This window comes from Anarhichas minor, unplaced genomic scaffold (genome assembly GCF_050575085.1).
Source record: "Anarhichas minor isolate MPS153535 unplaced genomic scaffold, ASM5057508v1 ptg000043l, whole genome shotgun sequence".
NCBI classification, from domain to species: domain Eukaryota; kingdom Metazoa; phylum Chordata; class Actinopteri; order Perciformes; family Anarhichadidae; genus Anarhichas; species Anarhichas minor.
Window position 1 is genome coordinate 3188893 of NW_027466489.1, and position 22948 is coordinate 3211840.

The 22948-nt window shown below is 43.8% G+C and overlaps 1 protein-coding gene across 1 annotated transcript; it reads left to right on the top strand.

Moving 5' to 3' along the window:
• Window positions 1-703: 703 nt before the first annotated feature.
• Window positions 704-22375, top strand: wnk2 (WNK lysine deficient protein kinase 2). Its single transcript, XM_076111154.1, has 30 exons — window positions 704-1372; window positions 5621-5793; window positions 6265-6485; window positions 7532-7689; window positions 8451-8539; window positions 8761-8980; window positions 9829-10096; window positions 10416-10711; window positions 12129-12251; window positions 12636-12668; window positions 12888-13004; window positions 13181-13603; window positions 13788-14411; window positions 14756-14805; window positions 14915-15077; window positions 15172-15288; window positions 15374-15544; window positions 15627-15654; window positions 15759-15920; window positions 16105-16973; window positions 17801-17858; window positions 17984-18048; window positions 18166-18755; window positions 18865-19097; window positions 19182-19422; window positions 19527-19543; window positions 19597-19695; window positions 20517-20561; window positions 20661-20998; window positions 21901-22375. The coding sequence occupies exons 1-30, from the start codon at window positions 704-706 to the stop codon at window positions 22195-22197; spliced, it is 6957 nt and encodes a 2318-aa protein (XP_075967269.1). The 3' UTR covers window positions 22198-22375.
• Window positions 22376-22948: the final 573 nt, after the last annotated feature.

Sequence of the window (22948 nt, forward strand, 5' to 3'; positions counted from 1 at the left end):
AACGGTGCCGCAGTGAGCATTATCTGATGAAGAGTCTCCATCCTGCACTCTCCAGGACAAGCAGCGGAAAAACAGTACGCGAGGATAGTTAAATGAACAATGCAGAGAAGCTGAGGCGCCACTTCTCTGGACTTATTTCGATTTTCACCCGGAACACCTGCGCTTTATTTGCACAAAACAGAGCCCGGGGAGGACGGGTCTGTACAGGGGATGACAGCTGCGCACGTGATCGTCCCGTGTCTTTGGATTAGTAAAACGCACATCCTCAACATCCTGGCCTGTCCACTGTAGGCCAGCAATTTGTCTGCGGAACAACATCACATCTTTAATAGTTTGCGCTGGAGCGGGGGACCTTATGCAACGTGGAGGGAACCGACTTCGCAAGCTCATAGGGTGAACTGGCAATGTCATCAGGCTTAACGCGAACGGCTATATGTGCTGTATTGCAGCAAGGTGGACCGGGGCGTGAGGTGGCACGGAGCACTGCGCGCATCTTCCGAGCCGGACATTTGTGTGTGGGGGTGTTCTGTGTCCTAAACAAATTCAAGGAATAAAGCGGCCATACATCCTGAGCTGGCGAACTGCGTCACTGCGTGCGAGTGTTGCAGGTATAGGCAGCAAACTCTCCCACCACCAGGAGAGGAGCATGCTCATCATCCTCCCAGCACAATGTCGCCGGTAAGTGCTTAACAATCTACCAGGGATGGATTCGGCGGATCCGCTACTGGGATCCACATATTCCTCAGCACCCAATTTAGACTCTGACATTAATGCAAATGCGCGTGGGCATATTTATCAGAATGGGACGGACCACAATGTCAGCATCCAAATCGAAGCCCTGCGAGGCGCAAGTGACCCCAGCGCATACCCCTCCACAGACTACCGGGCGCTGGTCCGACAAAGGTTCATTCGGCGGAGTTTGTGGGTGTCAGACTCCGAAGACACCAGCCAGCAACCAGTGGACACGCCGGAGTGTGTCAACAGCAGCCCGGTGCCCCTCATCGACCTGCGGACAATCGTTGATCGGAGTCGTACCCGGGTTCTGCATGGAACCCGCCTGGGCCTCCAGGAGACTTCAAGCCCGGAGAGCCAGGTGGGGCTGAAGGACAGCGCCACAGAGAGCGTGAGCGCCACAGAGAAGAAGAGGGACAGTAGAAAGGCCGAGCCAAAGGTAGAGGTTGCGCCCTCGGATGTCACAGGTAAAGCAGGAAGTGACGAGAACGAAGAGGAGCCCGGGATGAAGGCTGTGTCCACGTCACCTGGGGGTCGCTTCCTCAAGTTTGACATTGAGCTGGGGAGGGGGTCTTTCAAGACCGTCTATAAGGGTCTTGACACCGACACCTGGGTCGAAGTGGCATGGTGTGAACTTCAGGTGGGTTCATTGATCATTCAAGTCCAGCATCACTCAGCCAATGATAGGCTTATGGGATTATAGGACCGTGTGTAGTTGGTTTAAAAAAAACACAGAAAAAGTCAGTCCTTGTGCACAGGTCAACAACATGTTGGTCCAGGGAACACCCCGGATAGGACTACTTTCTGGATGTGTTTCCCCAGAAAACAGGGCTATTGTAATTACACGGTAACATCCTTTATTTGAAGTTGAAACAGTCACACATGCACATAACTCATCCTAACCACCTATAGGTGTACCAGATAATATCTAATACATTCTCAGGCCCGGGGCTCTCAGGTTGTGAATGAAGCACTTTACACTGCTTAAATGGCGTCACCTGCTTACAGGTGCCTCAACATCTAATAGTGAATATTGGATAATTGTCAGATTATTCAGGGTGTTATTGTGTGTATTTCCTGCCTGTGTTCTTCCCCTCTAGTTACCAGTTACTGAATGACTGTACCAGTGCAGGATCAGGGTCAAATTGATGTGCCAGTCAGTCAGTACAGGCATTTGTGTTACATACTTCCTTATTGATGTAATGATATTTAGCAACAGAGCAGTGCTGTTCTATTGTTTTTATAATCTCATATTGTGTGTGTAGTGTTATGCTGTACAGCACCCAGGTGAGATATGGGTTACCCCATTCTGTTTTCAATAATCTTTTTGTTACTGAGCCATTATTGAAGTGTTTGTTCTCACTATGGAACTGAGGAAAAGTATCGTTCAGAGTATTGTTTCAGGGCAGAGTGAGGAGGAAGAGTAGCTTTTTGTAGCTTTTGACTTTTTGTCAGCGCTCACATTGCGCTAGCTCTCCCTCTCATAATTCTCAGCACAAATGTTTCCAGCATTTATTTTCATCTCTCCCAAAGACGTTAATAAGATTTCTTTATTTTCCTTTTCAGCTGCATACTTTGTTGAATTATAATTGAATTGAATCAAAGGTAATTCTGTTCTTTTACCTCAACAGTATCCAGCCTCAGATGCACAGTGTCAGCAGCTGAACTGTGGACACTTCAATTAGTCAGAATTTTAACATGGGGCAAATATAAATACATGGTCTCATAGCAGCGACAGCTTACTGTATCACTAATCTGTGTATGAGGTAATGTAATGATCAGTTTAAATGCTATCCATGTGATATACAGATTAGCCTACAGACCTGTAGACAGCAGTTCCTTCAGGTCTCAAAATGTGCAACGAGCAGAGCAAATACCTGCCCAGAACAGTCAATGAAGTATCATACTGCTGTGATAATTACTACCTTTATAAAGTATTCTTCTATAAAACAGGCACAGTCACCTGTTTTTTTTTTAAACATACTGTGGACACTTGTGCAGGCTTACATTTAAACAAAACTAGTGTGCATGTCCTTTTGACAGTTTCTGATCTGTGAGGAAAAGCTCTTAATTTCCTTGGTAATTGGTTGTTTTGACAGATTTCCTGGAAAGGCATTTTTATTGTAATATTTAGTTTCCTTCGGAAAAACATTTTCCCAAACTTTCAATAGCAGTTTTATTTTAGTCAATGCGCTGGATGCTACTTCTACAGTAGACATTTCGCAGGGACCAAATAAATATCAGTTTACTTTAAATGATCATAATGAGAACAACGCTTGTGACTTTGAGACGCAGCCCTGCAGCAGGATGTTTTAGATTTAGTGCAGCTTCAGAACGAACAGAGAAGATGCTTTTCTCTTGTCTTCCTACTCTTGCAGAATCCAGGTTCACCCTGTCAGGCCCGAGGGAATAAGAAATACAAATTACAGCACAACTCAATCGGGTTCAGACATAGAGTTAAATCACCATTACGTTGTGCTTATCTCACAGCTCTTGCTGGCAACGACAACACTAACACTCGATTCCAGTGAGGCAAGGGATGCCACTGAAGTTCTCGGTTTTGTTGATGTGCGCACTATAATATATACAGTACATGTAATGAGGCTCATTCAGATGTGACTTTTCAATCCATCATTGCAGGAGTTAACGAAGTGAGCCCACAATTGATTGTGCGCAAGGTAATGAATCGCCTCGTGACATCCCGCATTTCAGACTTGGTTCTCTGCGTTTGTAACTTGCATTTAATAACACAGGATTGAGTCGTACTTACTCACTATTGTTTATATGTAGAACATTGTGCCTTAAAGTTAGTTTTCTCCATATTTCTTGTCACCTGTGAAGAGAGAGAGAGAAAGTGCTATTTTTAAACACTTCTACAGTATTAATGGGAGTTTCAAGAGGAAGAGTACTCTATTTTTGAAAGTGTATCAGGAAAGGTATTTATCATGCATGATGATCTCTACAGTAAGTGTTCATGTACAGTCTATGTGGGCGTGTCTGAGCAGGTTGTTAGGGGAGATCTAGGGATGATTCAACCATTCTGTCCCCAGAGATGAGGCCTTGTCCTTCAGAGGTGCTGTGTTTCGCTCACAAAAAGCCACTGCAACTTAAATAGTGGGCCTTTACTGTCTGTGTGTTTAAGGGTGAGACAGAGAGTGAGACGGCAGAAAACATAGATCCTCATAGAAAGATTTATAAATCAGATTTGAAGAGTAGCAGTTGCCTGGTGTCAAGTAAACCAGGCCGCTAGTCTTGCCACTTATTCATCCACCAAATGATGATCAAATATCTGCTGGGCACGTAGTTAACTGGAAATGAACAAACTGCAACGGGATGTAGAAAAATGGCAAAACACTTTGCCCCACTGTTGCACATTATTTGTCTTGAATTGATGGCTTAACAATGAATACCAAACAGGGATTCATACCCCTGTTGTATTACCACACAGATGTGTCTGGAGAGTGAATCCTGCTGATGCAGCCCTCTGCACCAAGACACAGAGAGAGAGAGAGAGAGAGAGAGAGAGAGAGAGGGAAAGGGAGGGTTCAGCTAAGGACAGTGAGTAAGACTTGTAGTATTTGATACACAGCAAAACAGAAGTTCTATATTTACATTCTTTGCAGTGTTGTGTCTTCACCACTCCGCACTCCATTTGATACAAATGTCAGTCATTTATGCTCTTACACAGTATTTATTGTGCAAAATGAAGTCTCTGTAAAGCAGATTGTGTGTTGTAAGTGCCACACCCTGTTCAGATCTTCCCTCTATAGAGAATCATTAATAATCTGTGTGTTAAATACATAGAACACATGAAAAGAGAGATAAGACAAACCGTAATATATTGTTATAAATCAGAATGACCATTGTGAAGGGAGCTAAAGCGGGGAGGTTCATCCCCTGCGTGAGGCTGCGCACTGCATAGGTCAATGTGTGCTGTGAATGAAATCTGATTCCCCATCTTCAATCAATGACCAATACCATATTGTGCATCCCAGACATTTTAAAACATAAAATGCACCCTCATCACCACCATTAAATGTGTATATTGAGACAGAGGGAGATAAAATCCAGAGGTCATTCAGTATTTGCCGTGGCTGAGGCCATTGGGTTGTATCTGCCATGCTGACTGGAGAGAAACAGAAATGTAGAGGATGTTCGCTGTCAGCTGTTTTTACTATTTATACAACAGTTCAGGGAAGGCAGGGGCCAAAATATTGATCAAGTATACAATGATTCACTCAGGCTTGTATACCCAAAGAAAAACTCTGAAGAATTGTACACATCTTTCTCGATGTTTTGGGCTCTGTGATGGAAAATACTTCATCTCTAACTTACCATTAAAAAGTCTCAATAGTATTTTCTTTTTGTTCCATTGTTTACCAGCAGCACATTTGACATTTACTGATTTAAAATGCAATTTAATCTTTTGTTTATCTGTCAGGACAGATGTGTCGGTCTCTGTATCACAACACCAGATTAATTAAGGATTTGACTTTTTCTGGAAATGTCAGTATTCCATTCATAGTTGGGGGGGGGTTTAGTGCCGTGTGTTATATACACACTAGTGATAAAGAAAAAAGAGTAAATGATTCAGACCCCCATGTTTACCGAATTGAAATGACAAGGTTGTGTTCACTCTGAACATGAGGTAGTTCTAACAGGCTTGTAAAGGTTGAGAGTGGATTGTATCTTCCATTACCACTTGATTTAAGAAAGACACTGACAATGAGGATGATTCAGTTCCTTCCTCTTCCACCACCCCTTAAACTTGTTAGATTTGGACGAATTGCTTCCTCTCTGATAAGGCTCCAGAATACTGGAAAAAAATGAGTGGATATATGATTTATCATTAAAAAAATAATAATTATTACTTTTTGGTTTTCCCCAGGACCGGAAACTATCCAAAGCTGAGAGACAGAGGTTCAAAGAGGAGGCAGAGATGTTAAAGGCTCTCCAGCATCCCAACATCGTGCGATTTTATGACTTCTGGGAATCACCGGTTAAAGGGAAGAAGTGCATCGTTCTGGTAACAGAGCTGATGACCTCAGGGACACTTAAAACGTGAGAGTCAATATGAAAACACTATTTTCTATAATTATCTTGGTATATTCACTAAGCGGCAAATATTAGTGTTTTATTGCTGCTTGTATTAGTCAGTTTTTTAAAACGCCTGATAGTAATGACCATTAGTCTGTCTCCATCATGTGTATCAAGTTTCATACCAATTGAATGATACCATGACAGTAAATCCAATACTAGACTGTAGAGACTGAACAGTGTAGACCTTGTGGAAAAAAAAAATGTTTGAGGAAGTCAAAATGAGGAGATTGGTTTGAGAATAGAATAGTCATCAGAGATTCATGTTGACTGTGTTTAAATGGAAGCAATACTAATTTGTAAAAGCTTTTATATTTAACATTTTATCAACACAGTGACTAGTGGGGACCTTGATATGTCAATTCATAATTCAATGTGTTTTGAATGGAATGTAGCTACTTGGTGACAACAGGAACATCTTTCTCCTCCTAACAGGTATCTGAAGCGTTTTAAGGTGATGAAGCCTAAAGTTCTGAGGAGCTGGTGCAGGCAGATTCTCAAAGGCCTCCACTTCCTCCACACAAGGACTCCTCCAATCATCCACAGAGACCTCAAGTGTGACAACATCTTCATCACTGGTCCCACAGGCTCTGTCAAAATAGGAGACCTGGGCCTGGCAACACTGAAGAGGGCCTCCTTTGCTAAAAGTGTCATTGGTTAGTCGTGAGCTATTTGGCAAAACATCCTTTTATTGAATATTTATTTAAACCTGCAGAAACTTTTGGGCACTCTGGGGCAGCGGAAACAAGCGGTGAATGTAACAGACATATTATCAGCTTTTAAGTTGATATGAAAAACTTGTTGCTACAGTGTAACATTAGCATTCATTTGAAATTGTGGTAACCTGATGAATGTAAGATCAATACTCTCTCTACTTTAACCTCTGTTTTTGGTCTCCACCAACTCCCGAGGGAAATGTCTGTCTCGATAGTCTCATCAACTAGTCGCTATCGGTCTGTCTGCTGTTTGCCGCTGAGCTGGTATTGTACAGTCGGGCTTTTATGGCTCTTTCACTAAAAACAGCTTCTTGCTGCGGCCAGAAAACAACACTGATGCTAAAGGGGTTGATCAATATCTCTCTGTGAGTTTGTCACTGCGCGGCAGCCCTTTCACAAACACTGTAGGTGTAGGTTTCTGTAGGTGATCCATTGGTAACACAGAAATATTGATTATAGCTGCTTTAAGTTAAACTCTAAATTATGATACATGTATGTGTTTCAAAATCTGTTTTTCCCAAAGGCCATTTCAATGACATTAGCTCACATTTTAATTGAATAGCGAGCCGATGTCTTATTTTACTGAATGTTACATTCCTACCAATAGCCTATATGTTTACACTGTGTTTAATCTAATTGAAAGTCAGCAAAGGTTCCGCTTTAGGCCCACTTTAGTTTGGTCAAAGTTTTCTCAGTTTTTCTCCACTAGATTAATGCTAAAAAAATTATTAAACACTTTTTTTTTTAAATCAGAGAGTAAGATCATATTATTGTGTTAAAGTTGGAAAGAACATCTCTGTGTTTTTTACTTTTTGATCAGTTCTCTGTTCTCTGCCATTTGAGTGATCACTAAATTGTTGGAGTCACGATTAAGCAGCTGTATTGGCTTTCAGTCCTCGGCACTGGTATTGATCCTACTGAAATAGGATGACACACTGATAACTGCACATTTTAATTGATCTCCCTCTCTTGCCTTAATTCTCTAGGCACTCCAGAGTTCATGGCCCCAGAGATGTATGAGGAGCACTATGACGAGGCTGTGGATGTCTACGCCTTTGGGATGTGCATGCTGGAGATGGCCACCTCAGAATATCCCTACTCTGAGTGTCAAAATGCTGCTCAGATCTACCGCAAAGTCACCAGTGTGAGTTCACATTTAAAGCTGTTAAACTCATTGCTATTACAACTACGTATATCGAGTCAGGGTCCGTTGTTCCTAACAAATTAATCAATTATGTTGTCTGTGGCTCGGAGGCATGTACAGAGGTTGCAACCAATTATTTTATATATTAATACATATATACAATTATTTTTTAATAGACAGACTGACTATGCAATCTATAAAATGTTAAAACTTATGACACTGGCTCCCCACATTTAACCAAAGTAAAAATAACTCTTAAATCTCGTATTTAACAGTCATAAAGTCAGTAAACAAATGTAGAAAGGTTTGCTAACATAAGCTACCAAAGCTAGTCATACCAGAGCAAGTAAGGCTGTAGCTGCATTAAAATGAGCAAGGGTGCGTTTTACAAATTCAACTTTTCATTTTTAAGCAGGACGTGGTATTTCTTATTTCAATAGTCTCACTTTAACCATCTAATGTTGTTTTTTTATTGTATAAACTCCTACAATAAATGAATTATTGTAATTTCAATCAGTTCCTTGTGGATTGATTAATTACTCAACTAGTCGTTCCAGCGTCGTAAAAGTGCTCTTATACAGCAGTAGCTTCTTAATTCCCGGAGTTGAGACGTCTGTGTTTTGTAATGAATGTGTTTTAACACTGCAAACACTGTTTTTTTTATGTACTTTCTTTGGTATATGCAGTCACATGCTAGGTTCTGATGTTTTGTGTGTGTAAGTTGGTGGGTTGATACATGTTAATGCTGCTTTCTTTTGCAGGGGGTGAAACCTGCCAGCTACAGCAAAGTCAGTGACCCAGAAATTAAAGAAATAATCGGGGAATGTATCTGCCACAGAAAGGAAGAAAGGTAATTGGAGCAGGACTTTTGACAGTGTCTCGGGTCTCGTGATGCATTTAGTATGTAGTAAGCGGGTGATCCTCACCTCAACACTGTTGTTTCTGTTTCTGCGGTGTGACGTCTTTGCCAATATTTGGCTCTGACACAGTTGATGTTTCTGTGTGGGTAAGGTTACTATCATTGTGACCTTTAACCAAGGGCAGTACCTGGTGTTTGTGTATTTCCTGCAGGTACTCCATCAAGGACCTCCTGAATCATGCCTTCTTTGCAGAGGATACAGGCGTGAGGGTGGAGCTCAATGAAGACGATGATGGGAAGAAATCCTCCATTGCCCTGAAGCTGTGGATTGAGGATCCTAAAAAGCTGAAGGGGAAGTATAAGGACACTGGTGCCATTGAGTTTTCCTTTGACTTGATAAACGAAGTCCCGGAGGTTGTTGCCCAAGAAATGGTAAACTGTTTGTTTAAGTTACTGAGAGATTAATTGTATTTTATTTAATACACAGACAATAGTTGTAGGGTTTCTTTACGCAACTAGCTGTTAACTTTATTACTAGTATGTTTTACTTAGTGGGTAGCGATTAGAGGTCTGAAACCAGGCTAATCAGGTGTTCCACGGATTGATCCCTTTTTATAGACTGGTTTGGTCTCTGCTTGTGTTCCACAGGCTTCATTTGTCCCAAAGCCTGGGAAAATACTCATTTCTGTGCGGCTGTGTTGTGTCTGTCCGCTGACAACTTCAAAAATAGCTCTTATTCAGTACGTAAGGAATATGAAGCTGCAGGTAACCAGAGCAACATTACTGCTCTCTGCTACGTTACCAGGTAACTCATTGGAGAAACAGGCCCAACTACCATTGATTTAACTGGCTGTGGCTGTGGTATAAGCACAATAAAACACAATGGTGTAGCGGAGGAAATGCAACGAGGTGCCTTTGACATATCAGGACAACTTGTTGTGGATTATTACCTGTGCAGTATCATTCTATCACACATTTCAGCATATATAAGTGTCTATGCAGCAGTCTTTACTTTGGAACACAATCTTGGGCCCTTTTAATTGTAATGTAACTGGGGGTTGGTTGGTGATCATGTCTGTAACCAAACGCTTGAGGAATGAACAGTATTGATTGAAACTAGAGCAACTGATCAGCTGATCCTTCAGAAGGCATGAACAGGCAGTTCTTGTTGTTCATGGGTCGAAGAAAACGAAGATTTGATGATTAATTACATACGTTGTGTTGAATTACAAACCTGGTGTGTTCTGAGCTGCAGTGAGTATCTTACATGTGTCCTGTAGGTGGAATCAGGGTTTTTCCTGGACTGTGATGTGAAGATAGTTGGGAAGTCCATCCGCGACCGCGTGGCTCTCATCAAATGGAGGAGGGAGCGTACCGTCTCGTCAGGAAATGGCGAAGTAGCTGTGAAGAAGGCGCAGCCGAACCTACTGCAGGTGCCCGGTACCGTCGTACCACAGGCACCCGCATTAGCTACGAAAGATTATGTGGACCAAGAGGTGGAGCAGCAGACCCTGATCTGCACCGTGCCAGCCGCCACATCTGTCACATGTGAGAACCTGCAATTAGAAGAACACATGAACGTATCGTATATCATACAACTTCAGTTTTACTGTTAGAACTCACTCATCCATTAACAGGAAATAAAACTGATGATGACTTAAAACTGTTAAATTGGTATTTGTGATTGTAAACAAGAAAAGTTGACTGTAGCGATTGAGTTACACCTATTAGTCATCAATGAGGCATCTTCACCCAGCATTTGAATTTGAATGAGATGCTTCTCCATTGTCCTTCCTTCCACTGTCCTTGCTCAGTGTCTGTCCTTCCTGCAGAGGATCGTTGTGAATTATAATGTTTGTTATTACAGCTGACAGCAGAGTGAGCTCTACCATGCATTTAGATGATCTCAACAAACAGCAAGATGGCCCCTACCAGTCGCTTCCAGAGCCCATTTCCACAACTCAGAAGATCTACAGTCCTCCTGCACAGGTAGAGCCTCAGCTGCAGCAGGGAACCTACCAGCAACCCGCAGCACAGGCCTCTCATGAAAACTACACACAGACATCCACTCAATTACACCATGGAGCCTACCAGCAGCTGCATCCTGGGGCCTATCGTCAACCTGCAGCACAACTGCAGCAGGGGCCTTATCAGTCTCAAACAGTGAGTGACAGCATTTTTTATTTCTATGGCAACTTTCTTAAATCCTTCATTTGTTTTTGAGTTGTTTTTTGAAATAAAAACATTTTTCTTTTCTTTTTTGGAATGATACCTGATCAGCGTCACTACAGTGATCCCTTTGTATGTCATGACAACCTGTTCATCACTGAGAGCACAGTGTGTTTTAGGCGTGGAAACGCCTCCCTGGCTGAGATTTTACGGTGTAAGAAACACTCTCTCACTAAGACGATGAATAAAAGCCCCCGTCTGTGTCCGTCACAGGATCTGGCTTCAACAAAAAGCACAGAGAACTCAGCGCATGGCACAGACTTCCTATCCTCTAACTCAGCCCAGAATCCATCATTATTATCTTCCCCATTGCCGCCACATCAACACTCTCATCATGACTCAGCAAGTCATTTCAATTCACCTCTCCTGAATTTACAACCTCCCTCAGAGCTCCGTCTGATTGTGCCACGCAGCCCACAGCCCCACCGCCACTGCAAGGCTTGCATGTTCCTCCTTTTGAGGGATAAGACAAAGGAAGTCGCATCTCCGGGACACACACATATACACTCCGTCTCCACATCTTCCCATTTTACTTCAGTCTCTAAGCTAGGCTCACCCTGTCCCCCATCATCAAACAGTGAACCAACCCTGGTGACTTCTTCTTCACATCTATCCCAACACTCACAAGTTTTGCTCCCACGGAGTTTGTATGAATGTGGAGATCTCACTCTTCTCGACCACTGTCTCCATCACATCGTCAATCGCAGGACCAGTTCCCCCACCCTGTCTGCTAATGATCCAATGTTCAGCCATGGGGAGGTCAGGGGCACTACCTCCTCAGTGCTTGAGCATATAGACAAGAGGCTGAGTCTGGATGTCCCACTCTTCTCTAGCCTGAATCTGGAGAGGGATCAGCTGTTATCAGTACATGACAGTGAAGGCAGACCAGATCCACTGGTAGGTTAGAGAAGGAGGCTGCATGTAGGCTAAGTCCTGCCGTAGCAGCAGTCTGCTGTTCCCTTTAATGATTCTGCCAGCTACTTCAATCCTCCCGCCTTTCCATGACAGTAGCAAAGCCAGCCCAACCAGCCAGTCTCTGCTCCTGCCTAATCCAAAATTAGGTCTCTGTTTTAGTGTGGCAGCGTACGTAATAACGCGCTAGCACAGTGTTTGGCAGTATGGCTGATGAGTAACGCTATAACATCGCTTTTACATTTTAGCATGCCTTATTGAACCTTTCCAACTGCTAAAAAACATCCCTCTCTACTTCCTTGTGTATGACTACCCCTGCTTTGATACACTGAACATTTTAACCTTGAGCTTAATTTGTAAATACACAAACATGACCGTGTCATACTATACCTAAAAACCAGGTTGAGTAAATGTGATCTCTCTTATGTGTTTCTGACAGACAGTTTCTGCTCCAGCTACACCAGCTCCTATTGTGCACCAGAGTAGACAGACAGCACAGAGCTTCCCCGCTGCAGACCCCGCTCTACAGCCACAACATACTGCTCAACCCAGCCAGGAGCAGGTACTGCATGCATCTATCTGCAAGAGGCCCTGGCAACAGTGAGACACAAAAAACAGGATTAGGAGGCAAAAGTTTGGAAGTTACCCTATGAAACCCACTCAGGGTTGATTATTAATAGTTCTTAATACTTCTTTGGCATTCAGTGTCAACTGTTAAAAACTATTACATGCAAATGAGATTAATGTGCAATTGCAATTTAGTGGTACCAGCTATCTGAACGCGCACTATTTGTAGGGTATCTGTGTGTGAGGTGGGTGCAAAGTGCATCTGATGTCCCCTTTTAAATACTTCATCACATACTATATATATATGTGTGTGTGTGTGTGTGTGAATAGCTTTTCATGTAGTTTGTGTTTCCTTCCCATTTGTCTTTCCTCCCTGTAGTGCCATCTCCAACCAGCTGCTGTGCTGCCCCAGGTACAGCCATCATTTCATCAACTGCAGCATGGCTACAGTACATACACTGCAAACCACACAGAATAATTCATTCGCATTAACTCTACCTGCCCTGCAGCTCATTTTAATAAAGTGGAGAGACCAGAACAGAACATCTTGTCAGAGTTAGTTTGTATTTTCATCACAAAATTCTTACTCACCAGTCAAAGTGGAAAACAAATGTTTGATTTCCTTCCTTAGCTGTTATCTGCTGACCAGCCTATATCTCACCTGAATCCTCCTGATATATCTACCAGTTTTCCACAGTCAGTGTCCAGTACTCCTTCCCCACTCCTGCCCCTTCAGATCAGCACACAGGTGCGTGGTGGTAGCGTTAGAAACACAAGATCAAACTAAGTTAGTGAAATTTGGGAGAAATATCCTACAAATGTTAGTATAGGTTACAGGATTCATACATAAAGGGCCTGTGTGAATGTTATTTCTATCGACTGGGTGTCTTTGTTCATTTTATATCATTTTCCCTTCTTTCCCAGTTTCCCTCACCATATCCTGTCGTTCAAATAGGGGGCCTCAGGCCCACTTCCTTCCCCCCAGCTCCTCTGCCATGTGCCTACAGCAGCAGTCACCCTCTTATGTCTAGCTCCCACTACTCACCATCACCCCACTATCCCTCCTTCCCTCTGACCCCTCACACTACCCGGCCATTTATACCTACTCTCGGCAGCCCTCAGACCCCTCTGTCCACACCTCAATACCTGCCCAATGTGGCACTATCTATTCCACCTCTTGCCATGGCCATGTCCCCTGCAGTGCCCCAGCAGCAGGGCGGCCCTCTCACATCTCAGACAAACATTGGTAGCTTCCATACCACCCATCCCTTACATCTCTCTCAGGTACAACCCACCCCATACCCCGCCCCCTACCCTGAGCAGGAATTGGCTCAGCCGCCTGTCCAGGTGAATATTTGGCTCAGTTCTCACTGTAATGGTTGGGTCATGGAAAATCTGTCATACTAAGGTGGCAATGTGTCTTAATTGTGGGTATGATGAATGCAGGGCATGCGTTTGGTGATTTAGAGGTGAACATTTACCAGTTAACATTAATTGATGAACAATTCCCTAAATGTGCTATTTTTTGCAGGTACAGATGATTACACCACAGGGTCATTTGGGAGAATTTCACCTTTTGGCTTCGGTCCACGCTGCCTTGCCTGCTGTTCAGACTCCTCTCTGGGGAAGCGGAGTAATCCCTGCAGCAGACCGAGACTTAACTGTAGCTCCTACAGTTCCAGCTCCAGCCTCAATCTCAGCCAGAGCCCAAGCTGAAACTCAAGCCCCAGGACAAACTCCAGCTCTGGTCCCAGCACAAAACCAACCACCCATGCCTCAAACTCCAGCTTTGACCGCTGTTAATGCCCCGACTTCAGTCCCAATACAAGTTCCAACAGCAGTTCAAACCTTAGCCTCTGCACCGGTCTCAGCATCGGGTCTCATTTTTGAATCACCAAAAGGATCATCTACGAGCTCAGATACATCTTATGCACTTGGGAAACCCAAACTCTCCGTCTTAAGTTTAGGCTCTGCCCCAATTCCTGTCACACTGCCAGACACAGCTCCTGTCGCAGCTTCGGTCCAGGCCGCATTTCTGCAGCCTGCTGGCATCCAGACAGCAGTGTATGAGTGCGCCATTCAGGCCGCAACTCAGCAAAACTTCTTCGATTCTACATCTTCCTCTTGCACCCTTCAACAAGAGCCCTGTGTAGAGGTAGGGATAAAGCCAAACTTTGTACATTTTCAAGTGTAATTTTGATCTATACACAGATGCATACTAAAAGATGACACTTGCTGGCTGATGTCTAGTTGTTGCTCAGAAAGTGTGTTCAAACCACAGGCTGCCTCTCAAGTTACATTCATATCAGTTTAATGCCTCAATCCCATCTTTAAACCAGCTTCTCCATTTGAGACTAAAATATCCCTTTAAGGACAAAAGATAATAGCACACATTGACATTAATACTAGCGTTATACATTCTTGCAATGATCCATTCTAAAATAAAACCTTTGTAAGTTTTCCTAACTGTTTTGTTCCTGCCCATTTTTCTGTCTTCAGGATGTGCTTCAAGACAAATCCGGATCTTTACCGAGTTATGCTTATGACAGGTGGGTGTCAACTTCTCCACTGTCTTTCAGCTCTTTACAGATTCTGTTATCACTTTCTGTGATGAAAACGTGTACCACAGGGTGATGACGTTAACGTTTCCTTTTATAGTCTCAACTCTGACGTGGCCTCTGGTAAGGAAACAAGTGACGGCTATGACAGCTTGGCTAGTGGCGGGAAGGGGGACGGAAAACCCAGGAAACATCACCGCAAGTCTGCTCGCACACGCTCCCGTCAAGAAAGGACCAGTAAGCCCAAACTGAGCATGCTCAATGTGAGTCATGATGTAAGGTTTTTGACAAAAAGTTATTTTTATTTCTTGAAATGTAGATGTGTCTGATTGTTAAGTGTAACCCCTGCACACACAGGTTTGCAACACTGGTGATAAAATGGTCGAATGCCAGCTGGAGACTCACAACCACAAAATGGTGACATTTAAATTTGATCTGGATGGAGATGCTCCAGAGGAAATTGCCACTTACATGGTTAGTTGAAACTTTTACACTTTTTCGTCATTTAGTTGTTTTATTTTTGACATTGTTTAACATCTTTGAAACTGTATGCCCACAGGTAGAGAATGGGTTCATCCTACTGTTAGAGAAGGAGATCTTCATTGACCAGCTGAAGGACCTTGTGGACAAAGCTGAAGACATGCTGAATGAAGACATGGAGGGTGAAAGGGCCTCCGCCTTGAGTTGTAGTCCTGAGCAAGGCCAGATTACTGAGGGGCTGTTGGGAGAGGTAAGAGGGGTATGTATATACTGTATATATATGTTACTATACAGCATATTGACTTAACTCACACCTGTCTCTTGCTCTGCAGAGTCAGCAGCCTGTCTATCAGCAGAATGGTAAAACGATTGTCTCTTTCAAAAATGTATTCATAGGCATGCCTCATTTTTCACATTCAGTTGTAAGAAAATGTGTGGTGATTGTTTGAACTCTTGGATTGCAGTTCTTCATACAGGAAAGAGATGGTTCATTATCTGCCCCGTTGAGGAGACGGCCACATCCAGCCAGGAGACCCCGACTGACGGCACAGCTACACAGTCTCTTGGGAGTTCAGCCACCACCCAGCCTGCTGACAGTGGCACTATAAGGCCGTCTGCATCCAGAGGTGACGTTGTTTCTTCAGAGCAATTTCACCACACGATTTGACAGTTTCACGGAGCAATAGCGCCACACTATGGGAGCTGAATGAAATAGATCCTACAGCTCCTGTGTGCAATGTTTGAATAAAAGTTGGTATATTTCATCATTTTGTACGATTTTCTCTCATCTTCATTTTTTTTCTCCTGCAGAAGGGTCGTCCTCCACAATGTCTGGTGGCAGTGGTGGCTTCAACTATGATGTGTATGGATTCTGTAGCCCTCCGATAATGTCCAACACAGACCCTCTCCTCTTAGCTACCCTGCCCCCCCCTGTGTCTGCTCCCCCGACCCTTCAGTCAGGGACATCGGTGGAGCCTGCGAGCAGCTCGGTGCAGCCCAGTGTTCCTCAGGCCCAGCCACCCAGAGCTCAAACTTTGCCCCCGTCGTCCCCACATACGTCGTTACCTGTGGATGAATCACGAGGATCCCCTTTGGGCTCCATCTCCCCGATCCATGCGGCTCAGCAGATGCCCGACTTGACGTGTCCTGTTTCTACGGCTGACGAGGTGCCCTGCTGCCCCCTGGTCATGCCCCTGTCTCTGGATGTGAGCGGTTTACATGGGGGGTCTCCTCTCACTCCTCTTCCACTCCAGGAGCCAGGTTCAGCCAAAGAGCCGCTGTCTGTCTCTTATGCCTCTGCAGCTCGCAGCGAGCGCCCACAGCAGCCCGTGGTGCTGCACCAGCCTTTTTCCAGCGTGGGGGGGACCAAAGTGTCCTCAGTACCCCAGAGCCCAGCGCCCTCCCAGCACGGCGCAGGGCCCGGTGAGTCAGACGGCGAAGGACGTCTGGGCCGCGGGGGCTTTGTGGACAGCACCATAAAAACTTTGGATGAGAAACTAAGGAACTTGCTCTACCAGGAATACGCTCCCATGTATCCATCAGGCAGCACTGCAGAGACACCGGGCTCCGGCACCGAGTACATCCAGTCCCCTCCTGGTCCAGAGAGCGCCACAGGAGGGTCAGGAAACAGCACGCCAGGGCCGATGGGGGAGGGACGCTACAGGGTGGGAGAACAGCTGGTAAGTACAATTACTAGTCATTTATTAAACTATATAACAATATTTAAATACGGTGGGAGTTGCAGGCTTAAATATTCAGATTTAACTCTTCATTTTAAAAACAGCAGTTGACAAAATAATTTCACCATGAGGTCAAATGAGTATTTATTTTCTGCTGGAGGAGATTGTGTAATATGGCCGAGAGCTACAGAACAACAACTATTGGACCTTGTAATTGGATTGATTTGTGTGTATATAAGTTAGATTTTGTGAATTATGTTCATTTCAATTTATTTTATTGAAAGAAAGGAAAGCTTTATTTTTATTTTTTTGTCATTGTTTAAGTCTATGTGTTAGCAGACCTATCAATCAATTTTGGATTTGTAGAATGAAAATATTTTAGCATATTTAGGCATCGAAAACTATAATGTAGTATATTAAAATGAACTATTTGCATGTGGAGAAGGACTACTCCAATACTATATTTAACAAGTTATTATATATAATTATAAAAGTTTTCACCCTTTGTTTTCAAATGTAGTCTGCCAGTTAATGCTGGTTTAAAAGATATTGTGTGATATATTGCGAGATACATTTCAAATATGATTAAATATACTGTGAGCCATATGTATACATGGAAATACATTTTAGGTGCATAAAGGATTTCAAGAAAAATTGTACTGCCTATTTTACACAAGCTGCAGAAACATTTTATGAGAAATATTTAGTTAGACATCATCTAAATACTCTATATTAACACTCATATAACAGAACAGTGATAGATGGTTTGTATTGTAGTTTTCTAATGGCTCTGTTTTGTTAACCTCTCATCATGTCACCTCTATTAGCCTCAAATTCCAGAGAGAATGGACAGTTTGAGCACACTGAGTGACTCAGCTGTGTGTGGTATGTACAGCACACACTAATCGATGCAACAAGACTGGTATCATTAACTTCTATCCAACTGTTTGTTTTAGTGCTTGTTGATTACTGCAGAGCCACTCTGTTCATTGTTTTGGACGTTTTTGCAGCTTCCATGTCAAGAAGACACGTTCCTCACTCTGCTTCCTGCTCTGGAACAAGAGGCCGATTTAAGGTAGAGATTTTCCTCCCTCACATTTAAGGGAAAGGTAGAATTTTCTTTTAGATTTGACGTCACAGAAGCATTCCAGGACGCCCTGTGAATACCCCGATTTTTCTTTGCTTTTGGCAGATAATCTCTGTTCCTCCTGAAGTGGCCAACAGACGAGATGTGAAGCAGAGAAGCTGGAGCACTGCTGCCTCACCGGCACACCCTGTAGGATACAGTGAGGAACACATCCAGGCTGAGGCCATGAGTGCATCCACCACGATTGGTCGTTTCTCTGTGGTCAGCACTGAAGATGACATTACGCAGAGGACACGGTGCAGCCGCTACTCTGCCCCGCCTGATTTCTACCTGGACACACCTCCGTCCATGGCCAAGCAGGACTCCCTGCCTCGCACCCTGACCTCGAACTCTGTCGCTGTGGATGTCACGGTCCATGCTCGTTTCCTCTCCTCAGACTCCGGGGCTGACAGCAGCCCTGCAAAGCTGGCTCCTGCCACCCCGTCTCAACACACTCGCTCTGAGCGCAGAGGAAGTGACCTCATGAAGAGGGCAGTGGCCTTCCTCCGTCGCTCAGGGCGCAGCAGCAGTGTGCAGAGCTCTGACTCACCAAGTAGGCATGGAGGCGTGCACGGCTCGGCCTATGCCAGCAGCGATAATGACTCAGAGATGGAGGACTCGGACATGAACAGGGACCTACAGAGACTCAGGGAGAAGTATGTGTAGCCAGGGGTTTGCTTTTGGCCTTATTAAGTGTCTTCTCATGAAAATATTTTGTCATTTAGCTTGAATGTGACCAGTATATTCCTGCCTCCATCCCCTCAGACATCTGAGGGAGATCTCTGAGCTGCAGGCCCATCAGCGGGGGGAAGTGGAGCTGCTGTATCGTAGGCTTGGCAAAGCCCCTCCTACTGGCCTGGGTCTCTCACACGTTGCACCACAAGCCGGTCGAAGGAAGAGGTCCAGCAAGCACAGACTGAAGCCTGGCAAACTTCTCAGCCCTCTGGTTCAGCAATTTAGAAATGTCACAACCAAATCTAGTGACTCCAGCAAATCCAGTGAGTAACTTTTACTATAGGTTGAATATTTACAGCAGGAGCAATGAGTATACCATTCTAACGCTTGTGTGTGTGTGTGTTTAGGTGCTGCTACGGGTACAGGTGAGCCCACAGTGAGTTTAAACGGCTCTCCAGCCAAAGGGTCTATCCCCGCTCACGGCAGGGCACGTTCATGCACCAGCCACCTTCCCAGCTCAACCTCAGAGCCCGTTCAGACTCAGCAGCCCTGTTCCCTCAAGGGATCTTTGTCTTCCGATAATATTTACGCTGGACTACATGGAGACGGCACCGGCACACAAGCTCCACCTGGACAAGGTAACCACCAGCAACACACATCAGAGCATCTTAGCCATCAGTCTTTCCACTAATACTAGACTGTCAACATGTAGATTCATCAGAGAATTAATAACAAATGTTTTATTTGATAAGGTTGCGTATTTCATTGTGTGCTCTTCTTACCTTGGTTTCTTCTCCCCTCTTTGATTATACTCCTCTACAGGCTGGTCTAATTACCCTCAAACATCTGAGAGAGTGACCTATAAATCCAGTAGCAAGCCACGAGCTAGATTTCTCAGTGGGCCTGTGTCTTTGTCTATCTGTTTGTATCTCTTTTCTTCCCGCATAGCTTCATTCTTTTGTTTTCCATTGTTATTATCTATTTCTCTACTTTTAGCTCACTGATATCTTTTCTCTGTCTTTGCCACATATTCTGCGACACCGCTGGGTTTTCTTACGTTTATTCTCGTCCTTATCACCTGCCTTTAGCTTGTATTGTTGCTGGCACAGAAGTATATTGCTTATTCAAACCCCTGAAGTGTGAACTTTAGGTAAAAGTAAAGTAAAGATTTGGATTGATTAAAAGTTGTTGTTTTTTTAAACAAGAATAATTTATACTAAGAATCATTTGTTTCCGTTTATTGGACAATTACCTTGTTTCAGAAGCGTGAGGTTTGGATAATCAAGGTTATGGGCACTAGGCCTATCTCACATTTCAAGTGTCTCTTACTGATGCTTGTACTATTTATCCACCTTATACCATACATGTTTTTGTTACTTATCCACCATGCGTTACTAGGCAATGGACGTCTGCATGCCACATGCACCCCGACATGCTATAACATTTCTAATCTCTCATCTCTTTTTAACCTCTCTCTCTCTCTCTCTCTCTCTCTCTCTCTCTCTCTCTCTCTCTCTCTCTATCACTGCAACACTGCACTTTGATATGGCTCTCACCTCGACCACTTGCATGATTTTGCCAATAAATGGACAGTTTTGTTTTAGGGGGCTGATTGCTTTGTTTGGTTTTAATTGGTCCTATGTTTTGCGGCAGTATTCAGCAGCTTTGTTTTGCGCTACATCCTGTTATTTGACAATATTAATGGCAATAAACATTTGTTTAAAATCTTTTTTGTCTTATAGGGTCAACACTGAAGCGTCTTTGTCTTGGTAAAGAACGTGGCAACAGTATGTAGAACTACAGTGTCTCACTAAAAGCCTCATGTTAGTTTATATCAGTCTAATCAGCTCAACAAACAGGATCTCATGGTATGTGTGTCTCCCTAGGGTCTGGAGCCGGGCCAGGGGCTTTCAATCAATCACAGCAGCCGCCTACAGGTGCCACGCCTCCTTCTCATCAGCCAGTGATGGGACTGGCCCAAGCTCAGGCCAATAACAGCAACAACAAGACCGGCACATACACCGGCTCATCCATGAGCGCCATTGAAAACAACCTGCCTGAAGACTTGCAGCGGCTGATGGAGGACTGGGCCCAGGAGGTTCTTATCGTCACCCGCAGGCCGCGCACTAACTCTCTGAGCATCAGTGGGCAGCAGCTTTGGAATCAGGTTGTGCCTCGAGCACGTGGACACCTGGCTAGTGCTTCAGATGTGAGTTTCATGCGAGTGATGTACCACTTTGTGTTCCATCAGCCCTGCGGTTACAAGAAACAAAATGATTAAAATCTTAAACACCCTTTATTAGAATTTAGTTCATTAAAGAGGTACAGTGGAAGTTGTGCATGTAAACACAGTATTTAGATAATGAGGCCTGAAGTGGAGAACAATAGGCATTGACAAAACATTTTGATTTCCCTAGTTTGTTTTTTTAAGCTTCAAACCACAAATCACAAAAGTCGTCCAGTACTGTTTCCTTCAAATTACAACCATCTCCAAAATCAAACCAATCCTCTCTCACCCTGACCTGGAAAAAGTCATTCATGCATTTATCTTTTCAAGACTTAACTACTGTAACTCCCTCCTCTCTGGAGTAACTCTCTCGACTCCAACTAGAACGCAGCAGCTCGGCTTCTCGCTGCTTTTAAACAGAGGACATCACATCAACCCGATCCTGGCTTCTCTTCATTGGCTCCCCGTTCGTTTTAGAATTGATTTTAAGATTTTACTGATTACTTTTAAAGCACGTATGGGTCTGGCCCCAAAATACATAGAACAAATGTTGACCCCCCCCCCCCTATGAGCAGGCTCGCAACGTTAGAACCTCAGGTTCTAACCCTTCTGGCTGTTCCAAAGTCAATGCTGAAAAGTAAAGCTGACTGTGCGTTTGCCATCAGGGCCCCTCGGCTTTGAAACTCTGCCTGAGGAGATAAGGATCGCACAATCAGTAACCTCTTTTAAATCACTTCTTAAAACCCATTTTTACATTTTAGTTATCATTTTATCTTTTACGAAATTATATTATTTATTTTATTTCTTATTTCATTTTTATCGTATCGATTGGTTTCATTGTTTGTGTGGTATTGTGTAAATGCAGTTGGTCATTATTGTTGTGTTCAATACCCTGTTAGGTATCATGGACAGCTCCAGGTTCAGAGGCCTGCAGTCTTCCCCTGTCATGGCCTGATGGCCCCCCAGGGTCAACAATGATGACCAGCCCCTCCACAGGGCCCCATCCCAGCTATCAGCCACACCCTCCTGCTCCATTCAGGGCCTTGTCCTTGCCTCTCTCTAATAGCCAGTGGCCTGGGTTGCTCTTTCAACTTCCTTCAGGAGTCTTTGCCTTTCCTGCCTTGCCCTCGGCCCAGGACGCCCCCAGCCCCATTCCATCATATCAGCCACCCAACCCCAAAGCCAGGACTCTCTAACCTGAGTAGCATTGTGTCTTCCAACTCCGTTACCAAAAAGAAATGTCATCATAGGTCCAGTCCATTGTGTGTGAATATACTGTATAGATTTAACCGGCATGTATCTAATCATATGTACATACTCTATTCGTTTTTTATGCGTTTTATGCTATTTGTTTAATTTGCATAAACATACCTCATGTCCATATTACGGTACATACTCCTTGAGTGCAGTGTAAATGTATTAGTACATTAAAATATGTATAATTAGCCCAATCAGGCTTAGAAGAGCAGATTTTTGTTATTGCTTAGAAATGTACCATTCCACTCATTGAATGTTCATAATGTAGTGTTCATTCATGGTACGTTGCCGTGTGTATATATATTAATTCCTGTTTGTCTGTACATAGCTCCAGTGTTTGTACAGGTAACATTAGATAATCCATTGGTCGGTGTTGCAGATAGGTGTCCTAACGCGACACCTTATTAGCCACCATCATGCCGTCACTGTGAACACTTGACATCCTGGTCACTAGGACCAGTCGCTTTACTCTGCTCTCTCAGTCCAAGGATAGGTTTGATTCGTCATCGATGAAATGCTTCCAGCACAAGCGCTTAAAATATCCTTAAGAGATTTGAATGAACTTGAATTTTGTCTTCAGGTGAAAAAACACCTGTGAGTGTGCCTTGAATTGCAGTTTCAGTTTTATGAAGAAAAGCATTTAGATTCCAAGCAGACTCTAGATATTCTATATATATATATATATGCTTT